Source organism: Gymnoscopelus braueri (assembly GCF_963280865.1).
Source record: "Gymnoscopelus braueri genome assembly, chromosome: 9".
Taxonomy (NCBI): Eukaryota; Metazoa; Chordata; class Actinopteri; order Myctophiformes; family Myctophidae; genus Gymnoscopelus; species Gymnoscopelus braueri.
The window spans coordinates 27,842,568-27,866,771 of NC_137610.1; the positions used below are offsets into that span (position 1 = coordinate 27,842,568).

Consider the following 24,204-nt stretch of genomic DNA (forward strand, 5'->3'; position numbering starts at 1 on the left):
AGAATGGACAGCTACAGGAAGAGAAGAGATTTCCCAAATTCTCTAATCAGATTATAGGAGGCTCGACACGGACACTGAATCAGCAACAAACTGCATTGTTTTACAAACACTCCCAATGTCTCCAAAGTGAGCATTAATTACATTGTTTCCAGGACTTATTAGTGGGATCGTTCTCTTAAGAGAGATGTTACGTTATTGTAACTATTCCTTATTTATTTATTTTCTCCCATGCTGGCTTGCGGTGGAATGTTTTTTCAAAAATATATTTTTGCCACGGACATACAAATGAGCGAACAATAATGTTACCAGAAACACACAAAGAGCCAGCCCTAAATGTATACTAGCGCAGTGGTTCTCAAAGCGGGTCGAGAGGGACCTTCGGTCTTCCAAATGGACCATTATAGGTCTGTAACTCAGAGAGTTATGGGGGCCCTTGAAAATAAAACGTTTGAGAACCACTGTGCTGTATTGGACACCCAATGTGCCAGTGTCATATAGGCTACTTTAGCAAATCGGTGTCATACATAAGCTATTCTGAAGAAAACCTGGAGACTGACATTCAGCAATTGGGTCTTATGATCAAAATGAGAACATTATAATGTTATGTAAAAACAAAATCTAAAATGTGCCACGGATAAGGACAAGTCTCGCCACATACATTGTCTATGTACAGACATATATTTATGACCCCTGACTGCCATCTTTATTGTATATGTAGTTCAGACATCTTGCAATTACATTTCTCACCTGGAGAGACATAAACCTTCAGGATTGTAGGGTTAAATAAATATGTATTGAAGCAGATGGAAGTAACAGAGTGTGTAACAGAGTGAGTGATCCCTAAATGGAGCAATGAAAGAAACTGGAAAATGTCCTAGTTTTTTACATGTATTTGTATTTATACATTATTTTGTTATTTTTTAGTAAGTTCCCTTCTTTTAACCAAAAGCCAACATCAGAGTGAATGTGCCTTTTTTAAATAAATGATTGCCATGACTTATAGAGTCTTGGATGTTTTGTGTAGAAGTCAAAGCAAAGCTTCCCAGATCCAAGAAGAGTGTTTCCGGTGAGCCCACCATATCTAATCACGCACAATGAGTTGACATTTTCTGCCTGGAGGAGATGAAAAACGAGAGTTCTTTGAAACGTCCATCAAGCATGTGTAAGACTTTAGGTGTCCAGATGATTAACGAGAAGCTGACCACACCATTGGCCAAAAAAGACCATTTTACCTCTTAGTCCACAGTGGATGACTCTGTGTGCAGAATGTCTCAATGGGCTGTTTCTTTAATCACTTGAGTTGACAATGCCTCTTTCATCATTTTTAACCATGTTGCACAATGTAATGATGGTAACAGGATAGGTGGGCACTAGGGACATCTGGGCACCTCAATGAAAAATATAGCTATTTTGTCCAAAAAGTTAAAAAATATATACATATTTGGGAAAATGTTTTAAAGTGAAGTACATGATCATTAGAACATGCTTAAACATTCAAGGTCTAATATTTCTAATTGCTACAAATTGCTACAACACCTGTATATCCAGTCATTTTGGGGCATAATAACATATCATAATGTGTCTAAATATATTCTATTGTTTATCTAATTTTATTGCAGTTTATGTGCCTTTGTTGTTGACCACATACATTATTTTTTGCTACTACTAAGGCTACTACTATTTTTATTAATAATATCCATAGCCATAAAAGTGAAGATGTTTAGGAAAATATTAATGCTGGTGGTGTGGTGGTTATTTCAATCGCTTATTATTTTCATGGGAACATCCTCCAGTTTACCAAAGCAGCACATTTATATCCCCTCTAGCTCTGGTCCATAGCGTTAGAAGGAGTTCCCCTCAGCTGCGCCCCCTACAGATCTGGTCAATAGAAAAATTCCATTGACCAGATCTGTAGGGGACGCAGTGGAGCAACTAAAACATTATTCCATCGGGTGAAATATTTTCTTTTCTGGCCAAAAGGTGTATTTTAGACGTGAGGTGGGGGGCTCCGAGTGTTTCCACTCAGGAAAGTAGGATTTCAACATCTTAAAACCGTCTTTGTTTTGGTGACTAGCGAAAGTGTATTTTATATTTTTTACTACAGACCAGAGGCTGCGCAGTCTGCGCTACCGCGGGTGTGCGGTCAACGGCTCGAAGGTACCATAGCGTTTAAGGAGAACTCCTTCTAACAGGAGAAGTCCTTCTAACGCTGTGGACCAGAGCTAATCCCTGCCCCGAAAAAAAGTGTGGTGGTCTCGGCGCGCTCTCACCATTGGCTCCCGCGGCCTGACAGGGGCGTTGCTTCTGAGTGTGTGTGTGTGTGTGTGTGTGTGTGTGTGTGTGTGTGTGTGTGTGTGTGTGTGTGTGTGTGTGTGTGTGTGAGTGTGAGTGAGTGTGTGTGAGTGCTTAGGGTGCAAGGGCTGTTCTATGGATGGCTCAGGCAGGGACTGGGAGAGAGAGAGAGAGAGAAAGAGAGAGAGAGCCCTCCTTTCTCCGTATAGAATTGCTTTACATTAGACAGCACTTTTCTGTGGCCGTGGAGGGAATGTCATCGTAACTAGCGCGTTGTTTACGCACAGGACGCTGGATGCAACTTTTGCAATGCGATTGCGATGAGGCCAGTGCACTTTGTAAGAGTCGTGGTGCTGCTGCAGAGACAGAGAGCCTCCACAGATCCCACCACCACGACCTGTTGCTGCTGACAAGCCGGGGAGAAGGAGAGGGGGGTCCGCCTGAGAAGAGGAGAGGAGAGGGTCCACTAGATCTACTACTGGATCTACTAGATCCGCCTGAGAAGAGGAGAGGAGAGGGTCTGCTTGGAGAGGAGAGGAGAGGAGAGGGCACACTGCTGCTTGGAGAGGAGAGGAGAGGAGAGCCTCCTTGGGTTGCTTTAGCGGAGGTTAAATCATGCAGTTTGCAATCTGGCTGGTCGGACTAACATGTCACCTGTCAGCACTGGTCCGAAACACGTTGGAATACAGATTGCATCCGAAACAAGGTAGTATTTTTGTTTTGGATCTATTATGGGGGATATATCAGCCTTGGATCGAGAATATCATAGATGTATTTCGGATCATATATGCAAGTGTCAAAATCGATCAAATACATCTATAATAGTCTTCTTGATCCAAGGCTAGGAATATATCACCCGGGTAAATGATCATGTTGAAACAGTGTATCCCATAGAGGTTGAGAATGATGCGAGTGGGTTATATGTGACTGTCAGGCTGTTTTGGTAACATTGTAGCCTTGGATCAAGAAGACTACATCATTCATAGATGTCTTTTATCGAGTCTGACTTTTACTATCGTATGCAAATGTCAAAAATCGATAAAATACATCTATGTCTTGATCCAAGGCTTGTACCATTGCGTGTTAGGCTACTGTTGGGGTAAAAAAAACTTAGATTATTTGGCTGCAAGTCTGCAAAGCGTGAATAACCGTTATTTTTTTATTTTTTAGAAAGTTTCATCAAGCAGTTGTCATCCTATGAGATCATCACCCCGCTCCGTGTGAATGAATTCGGAGAGTCGTTCCCCCACAAGCAGCACTACAAGAGGAGACGGAGGAGTTTAAATGACGTCGACCTGCCGGCTCACCATCACTACAGGATCCTGGCGTTCGGGGAGCGCTTCCACCTCAACCTGACGGCCGACGCCGGCTTCATCGCCCCCGCGTACTCGGTCACTCACTTGGGGGCGGCGGAGCCCAGCAGCAGCAACGACACGGCCCAAGGCGCCCCCCGCTTCCAGGACTTCCAAGACCCCGACATCGGCGGCATGCGCCACTGCTTCTTCCGCGGACACGTCAACGCCAAGAGTGAATTCCCTGCCGTCTTCAGTTTGTGCACCGGCCTTGTGAGTATGCAACCCCCGCACCCCCCCACATACCCCCCACCCCTCCTCTAAACTTAGATACATTTATCAGGCGCTGCTGACAAGAAAGCCTCCTTTCCAGTGCTGCCAACAACACTCCTTGATTTCAACTCCTTGATTGTCATTTCTCCTTGATTTTTTTTCTCCTTCATTTGGTATCAAATTCACCAGAACAGAGGAAATTACATCTACTATGTTAAAAAAGTATCTGGGGGAGGACCCCCAGCCCCCCCCCCCGCTTGGGGGTTGTGATCAGTGCATGCAATCATACAAAGATATTCACTTTTAAAATGAATGGATATTTTTAGAGATGGGTCTTAAATTGCTTCAGTCGTCAAATCAATTGCTGTAGGCCTACTTTTAGCGTTTTAATGGATGAAATTGTACCCATCATTTTCCAATGCTAGTAAAGCAAGCCTGATAAAAGTTTAAAACTCACAAAATTCACCAGAACACAGGAAATTACATCTAATCTGTTAACAAGTTAAAAAAAAAGATTCTCACAGTCGGATGTTGGCAGGCCTGCTCCTTGCTTCTTCTGCCCATTTCAAGGGATTACATGCATACCCCCCCCATACCATCCAATAAGTGAAGAGCAGAGGTGGTGTAACAAGAGCAAGTGTTGCAGGACATTCCATATTATTGGCCACATTGAGAGCAAGAGCATCCCGCCGATGCTTGTGGGGTGATGCTATTGCACCGGTCTAGGAGCCTGCATGTGACAACAACCTGTCATATGATTTACAAGATATGTTTAGGGAGTCAAATGTCTGCCAAATGATTTGCTGTCATGCACGCGTTAATAACTTACTGTCGAGCCAAATCGGAGTGTTGCTTGCTATATATGTCATGCCAACTGCATTTGACAGCGGTCCGTCAATCACATCATCTTGGCACTTTATAAAATAATAAACAAAGAGTAATTCTCCAGGCGCTATCATGAGCAAATGTCCTTAAGATGCTCATAGATAAAGAGTTTTGTGTATTCTCATTGCACCACCTGTCCGTTGCATTGACTGTTAACGTATTAGGATTGTATTGGAATTAGTGACCGCAAAGGATTTTTTCACATCTCTGTTAGTTAGAGCATGCAGATTGTGACAGCCACAGTGTCCGAGCCGTTTAGATCTCTCACTCCATTTCAAGAGAATCAGCTAAAGTTTTGAAGGGGATGACTTCATGGGTCAGATAAGGTTACTGGTCCTGGGGCAGGGGGTTGACCTCAGTCGCGCCAGCCGGATTCTGGTGTGGATTCTAGTGGGGGGGTCTTTGGCTAGAGAGAGAGAGAGAGAGGAGAAGAGAGCTCTTAGTTTACGCTCTGTGTCACAGTCACACTTCAACATCCCCTATCAGTGACATAACCCTTATTTTAGATATGTGCATACTGTGCACGGGACAAGGATAGCATGGCTGCAGGGAGTCGTATCAGCTGTACCGTTTTGGCCGCGTGTCTTCACTGGCACTTCCACGATAGACCCACAGTAATTGTGCTCTTGTCGAGGCTTATCATAACTCCCAAAGATCACATTTCTTTCGTGTTCATGCGTGCATCCAAGATCTAATTTATGCCAATTGGAGTTGTCTGAGTAATAAAGCCCCATAATTACCCCTCTGCTGAACTTTGATGTATGACTCTTATCCAAAGCACATTTGTATCCTTTTTCAAGCCATCGCCATTGGTTATCCGCATCGCCACTCATTGAGAATGACAGGACAATGGAGACATGGCACCAGAGGCTATCGGGTCATAAATGCGTCCGTCTCTGTCTCTCTGATCACCGGGGCTCAATGGCCCGGGCGCATTTTGCCTGGATGAGATCATTAAAGAATGATTAAGTCCTAAAACAAAGGGGTCATTCTAGGAGAATGCAGGTTCTCCTTCGTCCAGCGTTTTTGGCTCAAGGCAGTCCCCCCAGGGGGTCAGGGTTGGGTTTGGAGGGGGGGGGGGGTGACATGGTAGTGGTTTGCAGGCCTTTTGCCTTTTCACAGTGAGCTGTGTTGGACTAGAAAAGAGGACTGGGAAATGCTGTGGTCGGTGAGACAACCGCTGCCAGTATGTGACGATCGCGAAGGAAGTGCTCGGTGACTTACACCGTGGGAACTGGTGGTTTGCGTAGGGCCCTCTCTCTTTCTCAGTCCCCCCTCACATAATGGAAGTGCATGACGTGTCGGCTAGTATGTGCCGAGGGAAAAAAGGGGGCCTTCTTCTTCTTTCAGTCCCGGTGCCAAGTGATGTACATCTGTGTAAAGATCAGACCCGTGACACCTTTATGCCGCGTTTAGCTTTTAGAGAGATTGACTGCAGCCCCTCTGTACGTCACCATCAGATGACTCAGCAGCAAGCCTCTGGACACCACCAGAGTGTCTTTGTGGGCTTTGTGACACAATAGCTGTGTGCCAACAGACATTCCATCCATGGCATGACTTTGACCTCCGCTCAGTCAGAATGAGAATCTTCCCCCTCATCGTAAGATCCCGTTCAGCACTGGTTGGCTCGGAGTTGTTTCCGATACTATGAGGCCATTTCCCCCCCCATCGGAAAAGCTGCCGATACTGCGTAAAATGCTTTTCTCTGTATCGGCGAATGGTTCCATTTGTACACTCTCGGAGTTACAGACCTGTTAAGGGTCCATTTGGAACCCCCTCAAGGAACCCACAGTCCCCCACTGGGACCCACTTTGACAGCCACTGTCCTAGATTATTTTTTAGATTACACACTGGTATCGGATCGGTGCTCTGTATCGACCGATACGCAAGTTACGGGTATCGGTAATCGGTACATCGGGAAGGAAAAAATGGTATCGGTACATCTCTATTCAGCACCCACTGCTGAACAGCAGCCTCTGTGTCTGTGCACTTTGGCCAGATCTGCTGGTGGGCTAGTACAGTGGTTCTCAACCTGTGGGTCGGGACCCCCAGGGAGGTCCCCACATGATTTTGGGAGGGGGTCCCCAGATGACAGTGAAGTGACTGCTACAACTGCTACAATTCCAAGTGCTTGTCAGGGTGGGGGGTCCCCAGTTCAAATATGATTATTTGGGGGGGGGGGGGGGGGTCGCAGCCTGAAATGGTTGAGAACCCCTGGGCTAGTAGTGCTGGGAAACCCTGGAACTGTGGCCCCTCCATTGACTAAACAGAGCACTTGTGTTGCTCAGGCCCAGTGAGGTCACCTCATGGAAAACTCTAGAAAGAGAAGACCGTAAAAAGCAGGTGTTTGTTTATAGATAGTAATTCATCAGATACACACATAAACATTGCAGAGCAGTGGTATTCTATGAATGATCTCATCTCTTTAGAACAGTAGTACGACTGGATGGATGGATGGACGCTCACATTAAAGTTACAAGCAAGTTAACTTGGCCATGTGCACTGCCATTAGTCATGTCATATCAATGGTGCTACTTAACAAAGTTATGTTTTGGCCACATGTGACAGATTAAGGCCATTTCCAGTTTTATTTACTATTAAATGAACTCATCTATTTTTTTCTCCTCTGTGGGTTGACCATTTGATCTGAACTTGCACATGGGCATTAATTTGACCAGCATATGCAGGGGGCGAAGAAGCAGATTCTTCACTAATTTAAGTTGTTTATTAGCATTTCCGGGGGGGGGGGGGCTATTGGGATCTCTAGTCACGGTCGTGGTCCCCGCAGAGTATGGGTCCTGTTGTCATGGCGTCGGCCCCATAGCCCGGACGGTCGGTGGGTGAAAATGTGGGTATGGACTAGGTAGTGTATGATAATTATAAGCAATAGTAAAAATAATGTCACATGTGATTTGCTGTCACGTGTTCGAATACTTGGGTAAGGGATAATGTTGGGATAATGTTGACGCAGGATTGATGCAAAGCGCAGGTCCCGCTTCGCCCTGAAGGGTTTTATTTTGCAGTGATGACGCACTTGCTTTTCAATATCTCACTTATTACACAGTTACTTATGAACCGGGTCAACCATTTTGACTCAGAATATTGATTTAAAATGTGTTTTATTAGCATACAAGCTTCTGCTTCCATAGCAACATCAACAGAGGCAGATTGACCAATCAGAATCGTGTATTCAAGCCGTGTCATAACATTGTATATATTCATGACACAACTATTTGGCCTATAGCAATATTTGGTTAGAATAAGTGGGAATGGCATTTGGCCAGTCAGTTTAATTAACCACTTAACCTTTTTATGCTTTGCGTACGACTGTGTCACGTGGCATACATAACCGATCTACAGCTCTTTTGAAAATTGCAATTCTTTGGAAAAAAGAATTTTTGGTCTGTGGGAAACATCTCGCCTATAATGATGACATTCCCAAAATAGGGACACCAGGTTCAAAGTGGTTAAATGAAATGCCCCTGTATGTACCCACGGTCCAGGTGACTGTACTCTCACTGAATACCACAACTTTAGGCGGGCGCTGGATCTCAATTCCTGCCAAGTGTCAAAGTGTGCTTAGTCTGTGACAATGACAGTCAAACACCCGAGTGTGAGGCGTTGGGACGTTGGGACACCCAAACAGTGAGTGTTGTTGCATAATACAGCCTGGGACTAACATCTACTTGCCCATCTGGCTGTCTGTTGGGGGGCACAACAGATATTTGCTCATGGCTGTGCACACAAATGGTCCCAGCAGCAGCACATACTGCCCTCCCCCACCTCCCCCCCTGCCTCAGAATGCCACGTTGTAACTTGACTCCATTAATACTCTGGTCCATGGCTGAGTAGCAGCAGCAGCAACAACTTGCCAAGCCTGCAGAGATAGGAGGAGCAATGTGGGGACAGTGACTGGCTGAAGTGACAGTGGACACAGTTAAAGGGTTGGGATCCAGGAACCGGAGGAACTGGATCCATGCAGCGCTGAGGAACCGGAGTCGGTTCCATCACATTTTGGAACCGGTTCAGATCACACTGTCAGAGCTGGTTGTGTGGACTTCACGTCTCACTATACAATTACAATACCAGTGGTTCTCAAACGTTTTACTTTCAAGGACCACCATAACTCTTGAGAGTGTACAAATGGAACCAAATGGACCCGTAACAGACCTGTTAAATCGTTAAAGCCTTGCACCACCAGCCTTTGCATCCGATTCCTTAATGGTTCCCATTAAGGAATGGGACCGTTAAGAGGGAATCGTAAAAAAAACGGAATGATTAAAATCCTAAAGTGGACACAGCGCACCGGGCCGAGGGCTTTCAGGATCTACCCTGTGTCATGTTATTACAGGCAAGCCCTTTACAGTACAGCAATGAACACACGAGGAATTAAAGCCTACAGCGCTTTTTGTATAATGTTTAGGAGCTGTGCGCTTGTTTTTGAGCTCTCTTTAATCCTGCCCCGTTTGAATGTGAGAGGAGAGAGAGGGAAAAATAAGGGCCACATCCGATCTTTGTGTTTTCAAACGTCCATCACTCGCGGAGATGGCCGTTAGAGATCGAGCTGCGTCCAAAGATAACATTCCAGTGTCCCAAATATCCTGTTAAAGTGTGCGCATGAAATGACCATACAAACACCACACTGCAGCGGCCTCATGGCTGAGTGGGCTAAGCGGCTTTCGCGAGGGACTCAGTGGCCACATCAATATTATCATTCCTCTGACAGTGTACTATGATGTCACTCCTCCCTTCGGATGACTTTCTGTCACACCTTTTAAGCCCTGTGTGTATACTTGGTCGCACGGCGGTGTCGTGCACTGCAAAATAGCCGATCCGCAAGCCCACATCGCGTCACACCCGTGGCTAGGCCTGTCAAAATTATTACATAATCGCCTAATCGCAATTATTTGAGATAGTAACAGAAATAGCAGATCTACAAGATTAAAACGCGCCACTTCCTGACGCGTTGTAAGCTTGTAGATCAGCTATTATTAAATATGTCAATAATTTCTTTGTATATTTCAGTTATTCGTCATATCTGCCCTGTGCAATCTTTTGTTACGAAGCCTAAAAGGCTTCATATGTTCCAATGTTCAATGCCAAACACAAATGCCACAACAATTAAATTGGTAATTGCAATTATTTGAGTGACAATTAATCGTCGTGGGCGACAGAGCATAAATTTGGCATTTACAGTCTGGCTTTGTGAACAGAAATGGCATTTTCCAATGCCTTAGGACAACCAACTAGCTCTGGGAATCAAGTCAACAGCACGTTTTATGAGATAGCCTACAGTGGGGCTTGTGTGGTATTCAAATTTTGTGCTGATCAAATGAAAATGTATACAATAATCCTGCCGTGTTCCGTTCTCTACTTGGTCCCAGGGCTAGTTAAGCATTCACGTTGATTGACACTGACATTTCTATTGATATTTTATGACCTTTTCTGTGTTTTATGACCTTTCTGAGTCAGCATGTTCCTTTCAGCGTGCCGTGCAGCACCTGTCAGAAAAGGTGAAGTTGCTCAGACGCACAGAACTAATGCGAACACAACAGCACTGCCCAGGGCTGCAACGCGGCGCGGTCTCACAGAGCGAGACAAACCACTACTTATATGCAAACTATGCCATAATCCGCACGTCGGACGTTGTTGCATGCTTTTCTTTTGCACGTGCAAGCAAGCAAGCACATGCTTGGCCTTCACTCATGATGATCCCCCCCCGCGCCTTGCTCTTGTGTTTCAGATCGGGACCTTCACCACTCAACACGGGGAGTACTTCATGGAGCCTCTGATGAGCGGCGAGGGGGAGGAGGAGTACGACGACGAGCCCAACAAACCCCATCTCGTCTACAGACACGAGCGGAAGAGGAACAGCCCCGCCGCCACCAGCCATGCCACCGCAGCAGAGCCATGTGCAGCCTCAGGTAACAGACGGCAGACTGTCTAACTACGGCTACCCACCACAACCGCTGTCTGTCTGTCTGTCTGTCTGTCTGTCTGTCTGAGTTTCTCCCCACACACTTACCTCCTGTTGACCTGCCTTCGGTCTCTGAGCCGTGGCAGTAAAAAAAAAAAAAAAGAAGAAAGAAAAAAAAAAGAGGCCCTAAAAGCGCAAATTATACTCAGTCACGATCTTTGTCTGGCGGGTTGAGCGAGAAGATTTGAGTCTTGATTAAGGGGTGCTATTGAAACAATCCTCTGCCTAATTAAAGCAGAAACACGTTCCGGCTTCGCTCAGTGCCTTTGCCCACATGTTGTAAGCTAAAGCGTTCACACCCCAGGACCGTGGCGAGAACCACAGAGCGGAGAAATAATTACTTTTTTTTATTTTTTCTTCCTCGTTTGCCGTTCTGGAAGAAAAATAACTAGAGAGCTTTTCTGCTTGGGAGGTTGCTTGTGAAGGCCCCACATCCAGCCACCCCACCCCCCCCACTCCCACTCCCACTCCCACCCCGGGTTCATTTGAATTTTTATCGTTGGGTGGTGGAGAGGCCCTCGAGAGAGAAAGCGAGTTGACCCAGCAGAGTTCACTCGGCGACGCAAGCCCTTATAACAGCGCTCGCAGCGAAGCTTTGTGGGCGGCCTTTTGTTGACTGGTGCAATAAATCTTTTATGTGCGAGACGCTTGATTTGCTTGTTGTCTGAACAGCGGCCATTGTCGCCCCGGCGGTGGCCATTGTGCGTCGCCGAGGTTTAAAGTAGTTGGAGTGACCTGATGGACCGGGCCAATACCCCCTTAATATGCTTCCCTCTTTCACCCCCCCACAGTCTGTGTGTGGTAAACAGAGGGAGAGAATCTGGAGGGTCTCCTCCGTGCCCCCCCCCCCCCCTCTATGGCTCTTTGAAATATGCTCTCCTTTAGGAACTGTGGGCGGCCGGGGCGCTTATTGAAAGACTTCTGACGAGGGTGCAGCTTGGCTAGCAATCTCCTTCTGTCTCCTCTCACTAAGTCCCACTGATACCCCGACGATATGGTACATCCAGCCCTCCTCTAATATCTCCTTAACCCCCCGGATGAGATACATCCATCTTCCTGACCTCAAACGCAAACCTCAAATTGTGTGTGTGTGTGTGTGTGTGTGTGTGTGTGTGTGTGTGTGTGTGTGTGTGTGTGTTGTAGATGTGCATAAGGAGGAGACACCTGCAGGCTGCATCAAAGGGCAGCAGGTACACAATGAGCAGGAGGATTAAAAGAGCCCAGTACGGGGCTGAGTTTTTGGGACCGTGAGGTGTCCTGTGCCTTAAGGCTGCGGTTCTTCAGTCTTATCAGATAGGCCCTTCTCCAGATGCAGCGATAAATGAAGCCCTTTGAAGGCCAAACGCTGCCTGGGTATCTGCGGTACGCTCGCAAGGCACCCCTTGTCTTTTTATGGGAAGGAAGGAGTGTGCATGCACGGTGCACATACTGTACTCACTGCTACAGTGCAGCTTATAGCTAGCAGGCTGGATGTAAACACTTTCGGGAACAAGGCACGTGTCCCTTCGCTTCCAGAATGCCAGAAGCACGTTTTCTACAAATCGTCTCTGTCGAGGTGGAAACCTCATATGTCCAAAACTGTTATTCTTTCTGTTATTTCAAATTCAAGTAGCGAAAGTATCAGATCTCCAAGCTCACAACGCTTTGCAATGCGCTGTGAGCTTTGACTAAATAATAACACTTATAGCAACATAGGTGTTTCAGAAAACTGTTAGGATTTAGAAGACATTTGTAGAATCAGCCTCAGGTCTTAATGGGTTAAATAAAGTAGCCTTGGGAAGGTGTCCCAAACTATGATCAGGAGCCAATCTCTTGTTTCCGTAGCATGAGACAACTTGATGTACAAGTCCACCCCCTGGGCATGACACTAGTATGTCGCAAGGACTAACCCTTGATGCTGAGTGCCAAGCAGGCAGGGAGGCATTCTGTCATTGGGTACCATTTTCATACTGGTTGGTACGCTTTGGTTTGGTATGACTCGGGATCGAACCCCAAACCTCCCAGTCTACGGGTGGACACTAACCACAAAGGCCACTATAAGCTGGTAAAATCCATTTTGGTCTCACTCTCAGCTATTCTGAGCCATGGTCTGACTCTCTTTCTCGCTCCTTTTCTGTAACAGTTACAGTATACTGTCTGTCTCTACATGCTCCCCAAGCCTCTCCCTTTTGTTCCTCGTCAGACTAAAACGTTGTCTAAATATGGGGCTCTCTAACCGCAGCCTAATTGCTGCAGAGCAAATTGTGTTGAGTAACACGGTTGGGACCACCAGGGAGAACTGCCGGTTAGGTGAGAAAGGAAAGGAATCAAGAGAATGAGTGCAATGTGTTTCATGTTTCACCGCAAGACGCCATGTGACGGAACAGGAATGATATTAGAATGTTTTTTTTTGTCATTACTGCCCTACTTTGTCACATAAGTGTGACAGTGCGAAAGTAGTGAAAGTAGCCGATCTACAAGTTCAAGTACAAGTACATGCAAAATAGCCGATCTACAAGTTCACAATGAGTCGCGGTGCGACACATTGTGAACTTGTAGATCGGCTATTTTCACTGTTTCTGAACATTTCCGTGCCGTTTTGGACAACAGTTTTGGAACTGAAAGGAAAATGTAATAATTGGAATGGTGAACCAGTGCGAGGCACCGACCTGTTCACTGGGAGCAGTTTGGGGGGGGGTCCGTGTGTTGCTCAAGGACACTTCGACGCAAAACGATCAAACCGGAACCCCGGCCGAAAGAGCACAACGAGAACATAGAGCGCTTCCTTTCAGTTTTGAGATTGTGATTGGTCTTAGCACACTGCATGCAATGAAAGAGGGGGGACCAGTTGTGGATGTGTGTGTGTGTGTGTGTGTGTGTGTGTGTGTGTGTGTGTGTGTGTGTGTGTGTGTGTGTGTGTGTGTGTGTGTGTGTGTGTGTGTGTGTGTGTGTGTGTGTGTGTGTGTGTGTGTGTGTGTGTGTGTGTGTGTGTGTGTGTGTGTGTGTGCGCGTGTGTGCACCCCTCGCTATCCCCTGGGGGGGGGAGTGCCCCCGCTATCCCCTGTATTCCCTGTTCCTGAGGAGGTAAGTATAAAAGCAGTCTTTGTCGGGGTCAATGATCTCATGGTCCTCTTTCTCTCCCTCTCTTTCTTTCTCTCTCTCTCTCTCTCTCTCTCTCTCTCTCTCTCTCTCTCTCTCTCTCTCTCTCTCTCTCTCACACACACTCTGTCTCTCTCTATCTCTCTCTCTCTCTCCTCTCTCTCTCTCCTCTCTCTCTCCCTCTCTTTCTCTCTCTCTCTCCCCTCTCTCTTTCTGTACGCTTTATGTCTTTGTCAAAGGGGAGGCTTGTCTCGAATCTGCGTTGGCAGCTGCGGCATGATTGCCAAGTGGAGCTGGCTGAGTCCGGGGCTTTGGAGGGGTTGCGGCAGTTTAGGGAAGCTGTGAGTGAGTCTGCAAGCTGCCAAGCGCCTCATTTGGTCACTCAGGACACATATGGAAATGCCAGCTCTGGGTCGACAACGGCCCCTAGTCTGCTGGCCAGACGGGCCCTCTCTCAGTCTCTGTACATTTAAAAAGATATTTGTTTTACCAAGGCCATTCATTCGACCGGTTTCTCTCTCTCTCTCTCTTTCTCTCTCTCTCCCCTCAACCCCCTCCCCCCGCCCTCTTCTCTTTGCTCTGCTCTTCAGAGAATCAAGTTTTTGAAACAAAGATTAAAACGAGCGGCGCTTTGTCAGGCGGGCCGTGCTGCATGCAAAACACAAACTGTGTGTATCAGCGCAGGAAGATACATGTAGCAAAGATAAGGTTGTGATAACGTTGGCTCACGTTACTTTACGTCACTCAGGATCTCTACTGTATCACATAACTGTCTTGTTTTCCAAGAATGGCTACAGTAAAGCCTGTTTTATACTCGGTTGCGCGTGAGCTTTTTAGATCTGCTATTTTCTCAGGCGTTACACACTGGTGCGCTGGAACCACGACATTTTGTCAGGGTTTCCAAAGTTGACATAGGCGGCACACTTTTGTGAAAACCCGTTGAAAGGAAAAGGAAGACACGTTGTTTCCACAATGACATGGCTGACAAAGATGAAGTTTAAGGACATCTTGTTTCCACTGTGGAGCTGCCATCTTTCTGACACACAGGCGCTTGACATTTCCATGCATGTGTGTCGTGAGCGACTGAGACGCGTTGAAAGGAGAAGTGGCAACGATAAGAGCTTTTAAAGTGTTGCCTTGATGGAAAATAATGTCATGTTGTTTCAGTAGTCGTGCGGCCGTGACACGGCCGTACGGCACATCTGTCTTTCCCTAGTGGGTTTACTTCAATGCCTGTGTTCATGGTGTTGTTGATACAACGCTGCAGCATCGTTCCATGAACTGTCAAACAGGTGTGACTTCAAACATTTTCTGTTGTCAGGAGAGAGAGAAAAAAAAGGTTCCATCCAACGTTTCCAGGGAACAACTGGGCTTGAAATCCTAATGAACTAGTAACCGTGATAGCTAATAGATCGTATACACTGGATAAATCAAGTTCTCTTCGGCAAATAAATACACACAGACCTTTATATCCCCGCACAAAGCGTTCTCCATTCATTGACACCTCTATTTAACTCGACCGTTCCTCTCTGTATGCAATGCGTTAGCCAACCTGGGTGGCTTCGGCCACTGTTTAGAAATACCTGGAGAGTGGATGGCTGTCAAGTGGGGGCGATTAACGTTACGAGAGTATTCCTCGCTGCTGCTGCGTCAGCCGGCGGGCTTTTAAAAGCCCCCCAGGAGAAAAGGAGCCTGTCGGGCCTGAAATCACAACACTGCCGCTGCCCAGTAATGAGCCCATTCTGAGGGCTATCTGTCTGTGGGAGCTTGCATGTGAATCACTGTGTCGTCCTCCGATGGAGATAGCCACGAGGATGAGGGTGCCCCAGGATAGGGGCAGATTCTTGTCTCCCCCTTGTCCCCCCTCCCCGCCCCCCCTGTCCTGCCTCTCTCTCTCCCCTCCGCTCCCTATGCTCCGTGCATAGACAAGCCAGAGGCCAATAAGGGAAGGAATGAGAGAGTATCTCTTGTCACATGCATTAAGTTGGTCGAGAGTCCCATGGTTCTGGAATGGCACGTTTTTTGTAACACTGCCAGATGAATGTGGAAAGCATTGCCGCATTGATTGACCTGTCAAAACGAAGACACACATTAACCAGTTAAGCCCCTTCACAACTTCGTTGTATATACGCCAAATAGCTCACAGTTGTGAGCTTGTAGATCGGCTATTTTCGCCCAGGTTGAAAGCGGTTAAAGAAGAATTGTCTTACGATGTTAGTGCCCCTTAGAGCATTGGTTCTCAAAGTGGGGTCCGGGGACCCCCAGGGGTCCTTGGGGGGGGAACCAGGGGGTTCCCAGCAAAATGAGTAAATTTTGGATTCAATTCAGTTTAACAACTTGAGCCCGATATACATTGGCTATTTGAAAACTGCCGATCTACAAGCTCACAACGCAACGCGTTTTGAGCTTGTAGATCTGCTATTTTCAAACAAAATTTGGCTAAAATGTTTAACATTTGGAATATTTTAACACAAATGTCCGCGGCCAAATACATATCAATTTGGGGGTCCTTGACATGAAAAAGTTTGAGAACCACTGCCCTAGAGTGCTAATCCATCCATCCCCGACTTGGTTCTACTGGCTAACGTGAACAGGGCTTGCTGGGGACAGTGACGTGACTGACAACAGCTTTGATGTGGTGGTCCTAGGGACAGTGACGTGACTGACAACAGCTTTGATGTGGTGGTCCTAGGGACAGTGACGTGACTGACAACAGCTTTGATGTGGTGGTCCGTGGAACCAACATTGCGTCCGTGCCCCTCCCATCCCCTGACACTTCCCCGAACATAATCACTATATACGTAGGAGTTGCCCGCTGTGTGTGTATACATGGCAGTCCAAATGCTAGCATCAGGTCTTTGGTCAATGGGTTCATTTACATGGAAAAATGCCCCTCCTCCGCCCGGGGTTTTTGAACTAGCCGACTTGAATCACTGCCCACTCCCCCCTTTGCGCTTTCATGTATGTGAATGGAGGCACTTGTTGACTGTGACCTCACTTCCCTCTTTGTTTGGAGTCACTCATTGGACTGGGTGGGGGGGGGGGGGGTGTGGAGAGAGGGTGGGGGGGGGTTTGACCTTGAGCGTTTTCCCCCCCTAGAGAGGTGCTTGCTTTCTGGGCTCGCTATGCCGGTTTGTTTGCGAGATCAGGGTCGGGACACTATGTGTGCTTTAAGCCTTTTGTCTGCCTCTTAACGCCAGCTCTTGAACGGGGTCAGGAGGAGAGGTAGCTTGGTAGGGGTGTGATGGATGGGTGCTGATCGTTCAGACAACCTCTCTCACCTTTAGGGTCTGGCTCGGGGTGGTGTTGGGGCATCGGGATGTCAGTTGGCTCCACAAGGCTTAGGGCCCCCCTCTCGGCCGCCCCCCCTGGACGGGGCCGAACAACACCCTCCCCCAACAACACCCCCCTGTTCAGGGAAGCATCTTTTGTTGCTAGGCAAAAAAAAGAAGAAGAAAAAAGTTAGCTTTGTGTGTTTTGTGTGCATGCACTGAATGATACTGCATCTGTGGGTGCAGTATCACACGCGTGAGTGCACACTTGCAACACGTGCACGTGCACAGCTCCAGGCTTATCGGTGTGTCTGAGAATGCGTGTCATCTCCTGGCCCCGGCGGTCGGATGAAATGTCCCTCAGATTGTTTGGTGGGAAATCGCTGAGCGAGCAGAGCAGGAGACGGATAGATAGAGCAGAGCGGGGCTTCTTGTTTCATGTGTGTGAGGCAGGCAGCACAGACAGCAGTATTACTATACTGGCCTGCACTGCATGTGCTGCCTGCCTGCCCAACGGGCTCACTCACAAGCCTGGCAGCGGCCCCACAGCCTGTTCTCAACTGACTCCCACACTGACTGTCAGCCTTTCTTTTCCTCTTACACCTGCATCTCCTAAAGTAGCCTTCTTCTCACCCTGCACCACTTGGCTCTGAATATTTATAAGCGAACATGAAATCTCTTCTCTCTCTTTTTTTTTCTTTTTTCAACCCATTAAGACCGGGAAAGCATCTGTCATTTTAGATTTGAACCACTTTAACCGTTATTTTATACTTTGGCTATTTAAAAAAAGCAGTGCTATGAGCTTGTAGATCTGCTATATTTGAAAAATCATGAATATTTGTGCAAATCTTTGAATATATATATATTTTTAAAGCGAACATTTGTAACTCAAATATTTGCTTCTGGGGGGTCCCTGGAACAATTTTTTTAAAGATGGGGGTCGATGTAATTTTGGGGGTCCTTGACATGAAAAAGTCTGTGAACCACTGATATTATAGCAACACAAGTGTTTCAGAAACCTGTTAGGATTTAGAAGACATTTGTAGAATCGGCCTCAGGTAAAAAAAAAAGTTAAAAAAAGTTCCTCGAGCTACTTCCCCCTCGAACAATGAACTACAAATACTTTGGTCTCAGTTGTTGCTAGACCCCCCCCCCCCACTTGTTGACCTGGGGTGGGTGTGTAGAGCAGAGACAACCACATGTCTCCTCCAATACACATCATGGAGTCAGTCGCCAGCCGTTTCTGGGTTTTTTTTCACCTGACTGTGAGGAGTTTCAGTGGGAGGAGGAGGGTGTAATGGTGGGTTGGTGTACATACATACAGGAACACGCTGCTATCCCTCCCAAGCTCTACTCCCTTGCTGAACAGGCAGGGCACTCCAACCTGTATAGTTGCCAGTAGTAGAACATAATAAACCCCCTGTCAGCTTCGTTTGGAAGCGAACAAAACCGAGCCAGATGCACTGTGGAGGAACCCCAGTCTCCATAGTGGTCGAGTGGGCACTTTATACTACCCTGGCCTCTCCTGTACCCCAAATTCTTCTCTTTTGATCACACTTCTGAATGGGACAAATTTTTTTTCTTTACACCAGTGGTTCTCAAACTTTGGGCTATTCTTTGGGCTATTCAAAAATAGCAGATATACAAGCTCATAGCGCGGCACCGAGTGCCGCACTACGAGCTTGTAGATCTGCTATTTTTGAAAAATCATGAAAGTTTGTGCAAATCTTTGAATATATATATATATATTTTTTAAAGCAAACATTTGTAACTCAAATCTTTGCTTCTGCGGATTCTACAAATGTCTTCTAAATCCTACAGTTTTTTGAAAAACGTTTGTTTCTATATCAAGAGGTTCTTTTTCATGTCAAGGACCTCCAAAAATAGAAGATATACGTTATGCACTTGAGTGGTTCTCAAACTTTTCAATTTCAAGGAGCCCCCCTTAACTCTGACAGCACAATGGAACGTTAGGGTCCATTTGGTTCCATTTGTATGCTGTCAGAGTTACAGACTTGTAAGGGTACATTATTTTAAACTTGGAGAACCGCTGCTTTAGACTTTAACAACTGATAACTGGTCGAGTTAGTCGGGCCAAGTATGCCGGGTTTCATACTTCACCATACTTGTTTTGAATATCTTTTTGGGCTGTCAGTTGGCAAATCGGTTTAAAATGCTCATGAAGGTCTTTTTTTCTAGCCATGGTGAATGTGGTGTTCCTCTCATTATTACCCCGGACTTCATAACACCGCGTGAACCGAATTATACAAGCTAAACTAAATATACACAACTGTTCTATTTTGTCATCTGACTCGAGCATAACAGACATCCTTGGACAGGACCGGGCAGGACAGGACAGGGCAGGGCGAGGCAGAGGGCCTGGGCAGCTTTACACAACAACTGTAATAGCACTCATGTGTCCCGCCTGACCTGGTAACTTCAGCCACGCTGAACCCAGTGTAGTTGTGTTGTCTCCGGCGGAGTTCCCGTAACAAATACCAGCCGGGGCTATTTTCTGTTATACTGTCTGGGCATTCTAGACAGACAGACATACAGACAGATAGGCAGGGGGGCTGACTGGTATAGTTTGGGTGAATTGAGTGACAAGGGACTGTCACGGAGGCATGGGTGACAGCCAGAGGTGAGAGGTGCATGGCCCCCACACACACACACACACACACACACACACACACACACACACACACCCCCACACACACACACACACACACACACACGCACACACCGATGCTGGCTATAAGAGCTGGCTGCTGGATCATCAGTGTCATCGCCCAGGGTATTTGGCCGTCCATCATCTGGCAACCTGGGATTCAGAGCTGCAGGCTTTGCTTTGTCGATGTCTGCACATTTCTATTTCTAAATGTATAGCATGCAAACTCTTCTGTGCCTCTCTCGTCTTGTACACTTTGTGCGTGGCCTTATATTGGCCTTATATTGACGAAGTGTGAGTTACTGATTTAGAAGGCAGGCATTTTGTAGAATCGGCTTCAGGGCTTAAAATAATAGGTAGGTTTATCATTAAATATCACTGAAATGCAGCATATTGAGCGACTGGAAACCCAAAGATTTCCGGTTCGATCCCTGGCTGCTCCTGGCCGTGTCGAAGTACCTTTTAGCAAGACACTGGGCCTCGTTCACCATGCTGTTCGTACATTTCTTACAATATTTTAGTGTAGTTCTTTTTTACTAAAGGGCCGAAGTGCGAATGTAAAGCCTTGATTGAGCCCATATCACAGGTGTGTCAAATGATGAATCCCACCTGTGCGTAAATCAAAAGTGCATTCATGTATGCCCCGTTTGCATTGGTCCACGGCCCATTTAACATCATAAAAGGCTAACCGGAACATCTAACGTGAAGCGCACCTCACCGTGGTGAGCGCTCTGTAGTATAGTACAGAGTTCAATGGCGTCACTCGTCAGAAAAGTACAGATCTGCAAGCTTACAGCGCTTTGCATCGCAACGCCTTAACAGCTTGTAGATCAGTGTATTATGAGTGTGTGTGTGTGTTAGAGTGGGTGAATGTAAGGCACTATAGAAATGCAGGCTATCTTGCAGTTATCATTTTACCAGAAAAGGACTTGCTTACCCTCTACACTGTAAAATGTACAGCAGTTTTTTTTTGCAATTATTTCATAAGGAGGGCATTTTGCTTTGAATGGTGTGTCTCATTTTGGATCATAACTGTTGTTATGGAATTTAGTGTATATTTGAGGTAGATATACTTGTGCATTATAGATTGTTTGTGCCCAGGTGTGTCTCCAGACACCATGCCACTCCACCCTCCAATTACCATGGGGCACTGAAAACACTCAGAGAGTGTCGTAACATAGGGCTGTGCCAACCGTAGATTAGTGCATATACTGTAGATACATTTTGGTTTGTTGTGCATATATACGTAATGTTTGTGACGCCATGTGCTGCTCATCTGACATGATCTTATTACTATTACTTGATTGTTCTTTGTAATCATACAGTAGAGGTAATGTGCTTGTGAAATTGTATCTTTCTCTTCATACGGTCAGACTTTCTGTCCCGCCATGTTTAGTTAAGCTCTATCGGTCATCATGACTAATATCTGCTAAACGTATATTATTCTCTGCATGAGCTTAATAAACTTCAGAACACGTGTGACACTGCCATGTTGTCATTCCTGTTCTCTGAGCTTGTGGTTGTTTACAGAAGGACAATTCAACCGAATGACCAGCCACCACCTCACTATAGAGGATAAATCTTAGGATCACACTGCATTTCCCGAGTGTTCATTTAACTCTGGGAGCATACAGTAGCAATTGCATTTTGTTTTCTTCTCCCAATACCACACGTATCGTTGCATTCCCCTGAAGTGGCCTGGGGCTCCATTCTCCAGCCCCCCTGCCACCCCCCCCCCCCAAGCTGTCTTTAGCCAGCCTCTGGAGTGGACTCAAAATAACAAACCAGCCAAGAGCCACTGCAAGTCTACAAAGCCCCACCATCTTCCCATGGGGTCAAAAGTCATGCCACTTCACATTTTAAAACCCTTCTTCAGCATCAACAATTAGCAGCCTGTTCTCCTCTTTGTCTGGCCACAGAATTCTGCTTAATTGTGCTTGTGTCTGCGGGGGACAGGGCATGTTTTCCACTCAATGGTATTGTAGTGTCCATTAAAGTACCATAAGCAGTCTCTGACCTCGCAAAGGACCCAAGCATTTACCTATACTCAATGTAAGGTACACTGTCTAATTTAATTGGCCCCCCGAGGAGCGGACATTTTGACTCTCAGCGGGCTATTGTAAAAGAATGTTAATTAGCTTTACAATGCAACGCATGTGCCCCATTGTTGTTGGGCTGCTTCTGGCACTGATACTTTAGACGGAGAAGTGAAGGCTGGACCGAGACCACTGGAAGTCAAGGATTAACCACATGAACCCTAGCGCCCTGCCACCCCCCCCCTATTCTGGGGGCGATCATTCTGGGGGCAATCATTCTGAGAAAAATAGCAGATCTACGCTTGTAGATCGACTGTTTTGGAGGGGGAAAAGGAGTGGCCCTAGTATAGGGTATTGGGGGACCCCGGTCAATTAAGTATGGGGTTAAGAGGTAAATAGACTCTTTAATCTATATGGAAAACCTGATGAAATAATTTGGCTTTACATGTGTGGGCTCTAGCAAAAACAAATGCATGAAGTCGCCAACCAATGATTGATTGCATAAACAGGAATACATACATCATCGTGCCAACTAAATCTTGGCGGCTGTTCAAAGAATCTTGTGTTTGCTTGTTGCTGGACGTCCGTGAGCAATAAAATCTCTTATTGAGTGGGGATATAAACATAATTTATATTTCGTTTGTTTTTATTAAATCATAATGTACGCCTCAGCATGTTTGCAAGTCTGGCAGGCACTGGACCAGAAAAAATTGTTTGGTTTGGGCGTTATTCAGCTGCGTATAAAGTGATGCCAAGCGCAAATGCCACATTTATAGAGGTTACAATACATGTGCGAAGCATAGCTCATTTTATTGTCCGCTGTTACGCCTCAACTGCTCTCAGCTAACTTGGACCGGAGTTGCATTGACTCCTGCGCATTAACCCATTAAAACCATGTCATTTTAGATTTTAGTTGGCTATTCAAAAATAGCAGATATACAAGGTCCCAGGGTGTCACTTCGTGCAGCGCTACGAGCTTGTCCATCTGCTATTTTTGAACATTTTTGAAAACTCTTCAAAGTGTTTGAAACATTTTGAATAATTTTGTATTTTTTAACACAAATCTTCTCTTCTGGGCGGTCCCTGGCACAAAACATTTTCAGATTGGGGTCCACGGTCAAATATATATCAATTCTGGGGTTCTTGGCACGAACATGCTTGAGAACTATTGATTTAGAAGGTATTTGTAGAATTTGCCTCACGTCTTAATGGGTTAACATTTTGCAAGTTTCTCAAATTATTTGAATGCATTTGGAGTTGGCATGGTTTGTGTACTATTACTCCAGAATGTAAATACTGTATAAAGATATCTTATGTGACGGTGCCCAGTCAGTGATGTCAGGCCCTTGTGTGAACAGCTGGTCATAAGCGGTTAGCATTGTCTTTTCACCGTGTAAGTAGCAGGTTACTCCTCACTGAAAGGCGGGGATTTGAACCTAAGGCGATTTGGGTAAAGGTTGTGTTTGGCTAATCTGAGCTGATTTAAAGGCTATTATTACAGTGCCCATATTTCCAACCTCATCCTCCTCCTCCTCTTTTTCAACTTACACCCTCCTTTTGTGGGTCTTAACACTTAAGTCGATGCATCAGAGCCCTTTCTGTGCTTTGATAATCCCTTTGATGTCGGACTGTCTGCAGTGATGAGTCTGTTTCAGGGGTTTAGAGCGGTTCTTTGGCCCCAAAGAGAGATTCTTTTTTTCTTTCTTTCTCTGAAAATTACAAGCCCCTTCTTCTGGCCCAGAGGCTGCCTGGGCGGTGTGCATGGGCACGGACCGGCTTGGCGCCGCTAACACGGGTAGCTGGAGCTGGCACGAGGGGCAGGGCCTCACGGCGGCAGGAGCAGCAGCAGTAGCAGCGGTCATGTGCCATGGTGGCAGCGAGTCACGTTCCGCTTGCTCGCGGGTGTGGGGGGAGGGGGGGGGGGGGCATCGCTTCAACGATCTCGCAGCACTCGTCAAGTTTTCCTTGTCGCCTTCCTACTTTTTTTCCCCCCTCTGGCCTAACAGTCACACACACACACAATCTCTCTCTGTCTGACTCTGGAAAGATTGAGAGTTCCGGAGACAATGGGGACATTTCAGGATGACTGGGTTATCCAAAGGCGAGGAGAGGGGTTTGTTGTGTGCGATGACAGACTCATCTGAAGTATGCCTGGCTCCTAAAACTGTGGAAGTATTTGTCTTTTTTTTCCTTTTTTTTCACACTTGTTGTCTCTGTGCCATCACCTTTTATACCTCTCTGAACTAATGCCTGTTCCATCTGTCAGCTTTTCCTGCTCCGAAAAATGGGAGCACTTCCAAGATGTTGTAGCCTAAAGGTGGTGCCGGGGCATCTGAAGGTCTTAAAGCCCCAGTCTTTAATTGCAGTGTGGCATAACCAACCCGTTGAAAGACTGACATCCACCAAGAGACGGGGTGTACATAGTGATTTA

The 24,204-nt window shown here is 46.4% G+C and overlaps 1 protein-coding gene across 1 annotated transcript in view; it reads left to right on the plus strand.

Moving 5' to 3' along the window:
• The first annotated feature begins 2,471 nt into the window (after positions 1-2,471).
• Positions 2,472-24,204, plus strand: part of LOC308091277 (A disintegrin and metalloproteinase with thrombospondin motifs 20) — a 155,438-nt gene continuing 133,705 nt past the window's right edge. The window contains 3 exon segments of the mRNA XM_080436754.1: positions 2,472-2,998; positions 3,463-3,857; positions 10,486-10,666. Of these exon segments, the coding sequence (XP_080292880.1) occupies positions 2,908-2,998; positions 3,463-3,857; positions 10,486-10,666 (667 nt within the window). The 5' untranslated portion in view covers positions 2,472-2,907.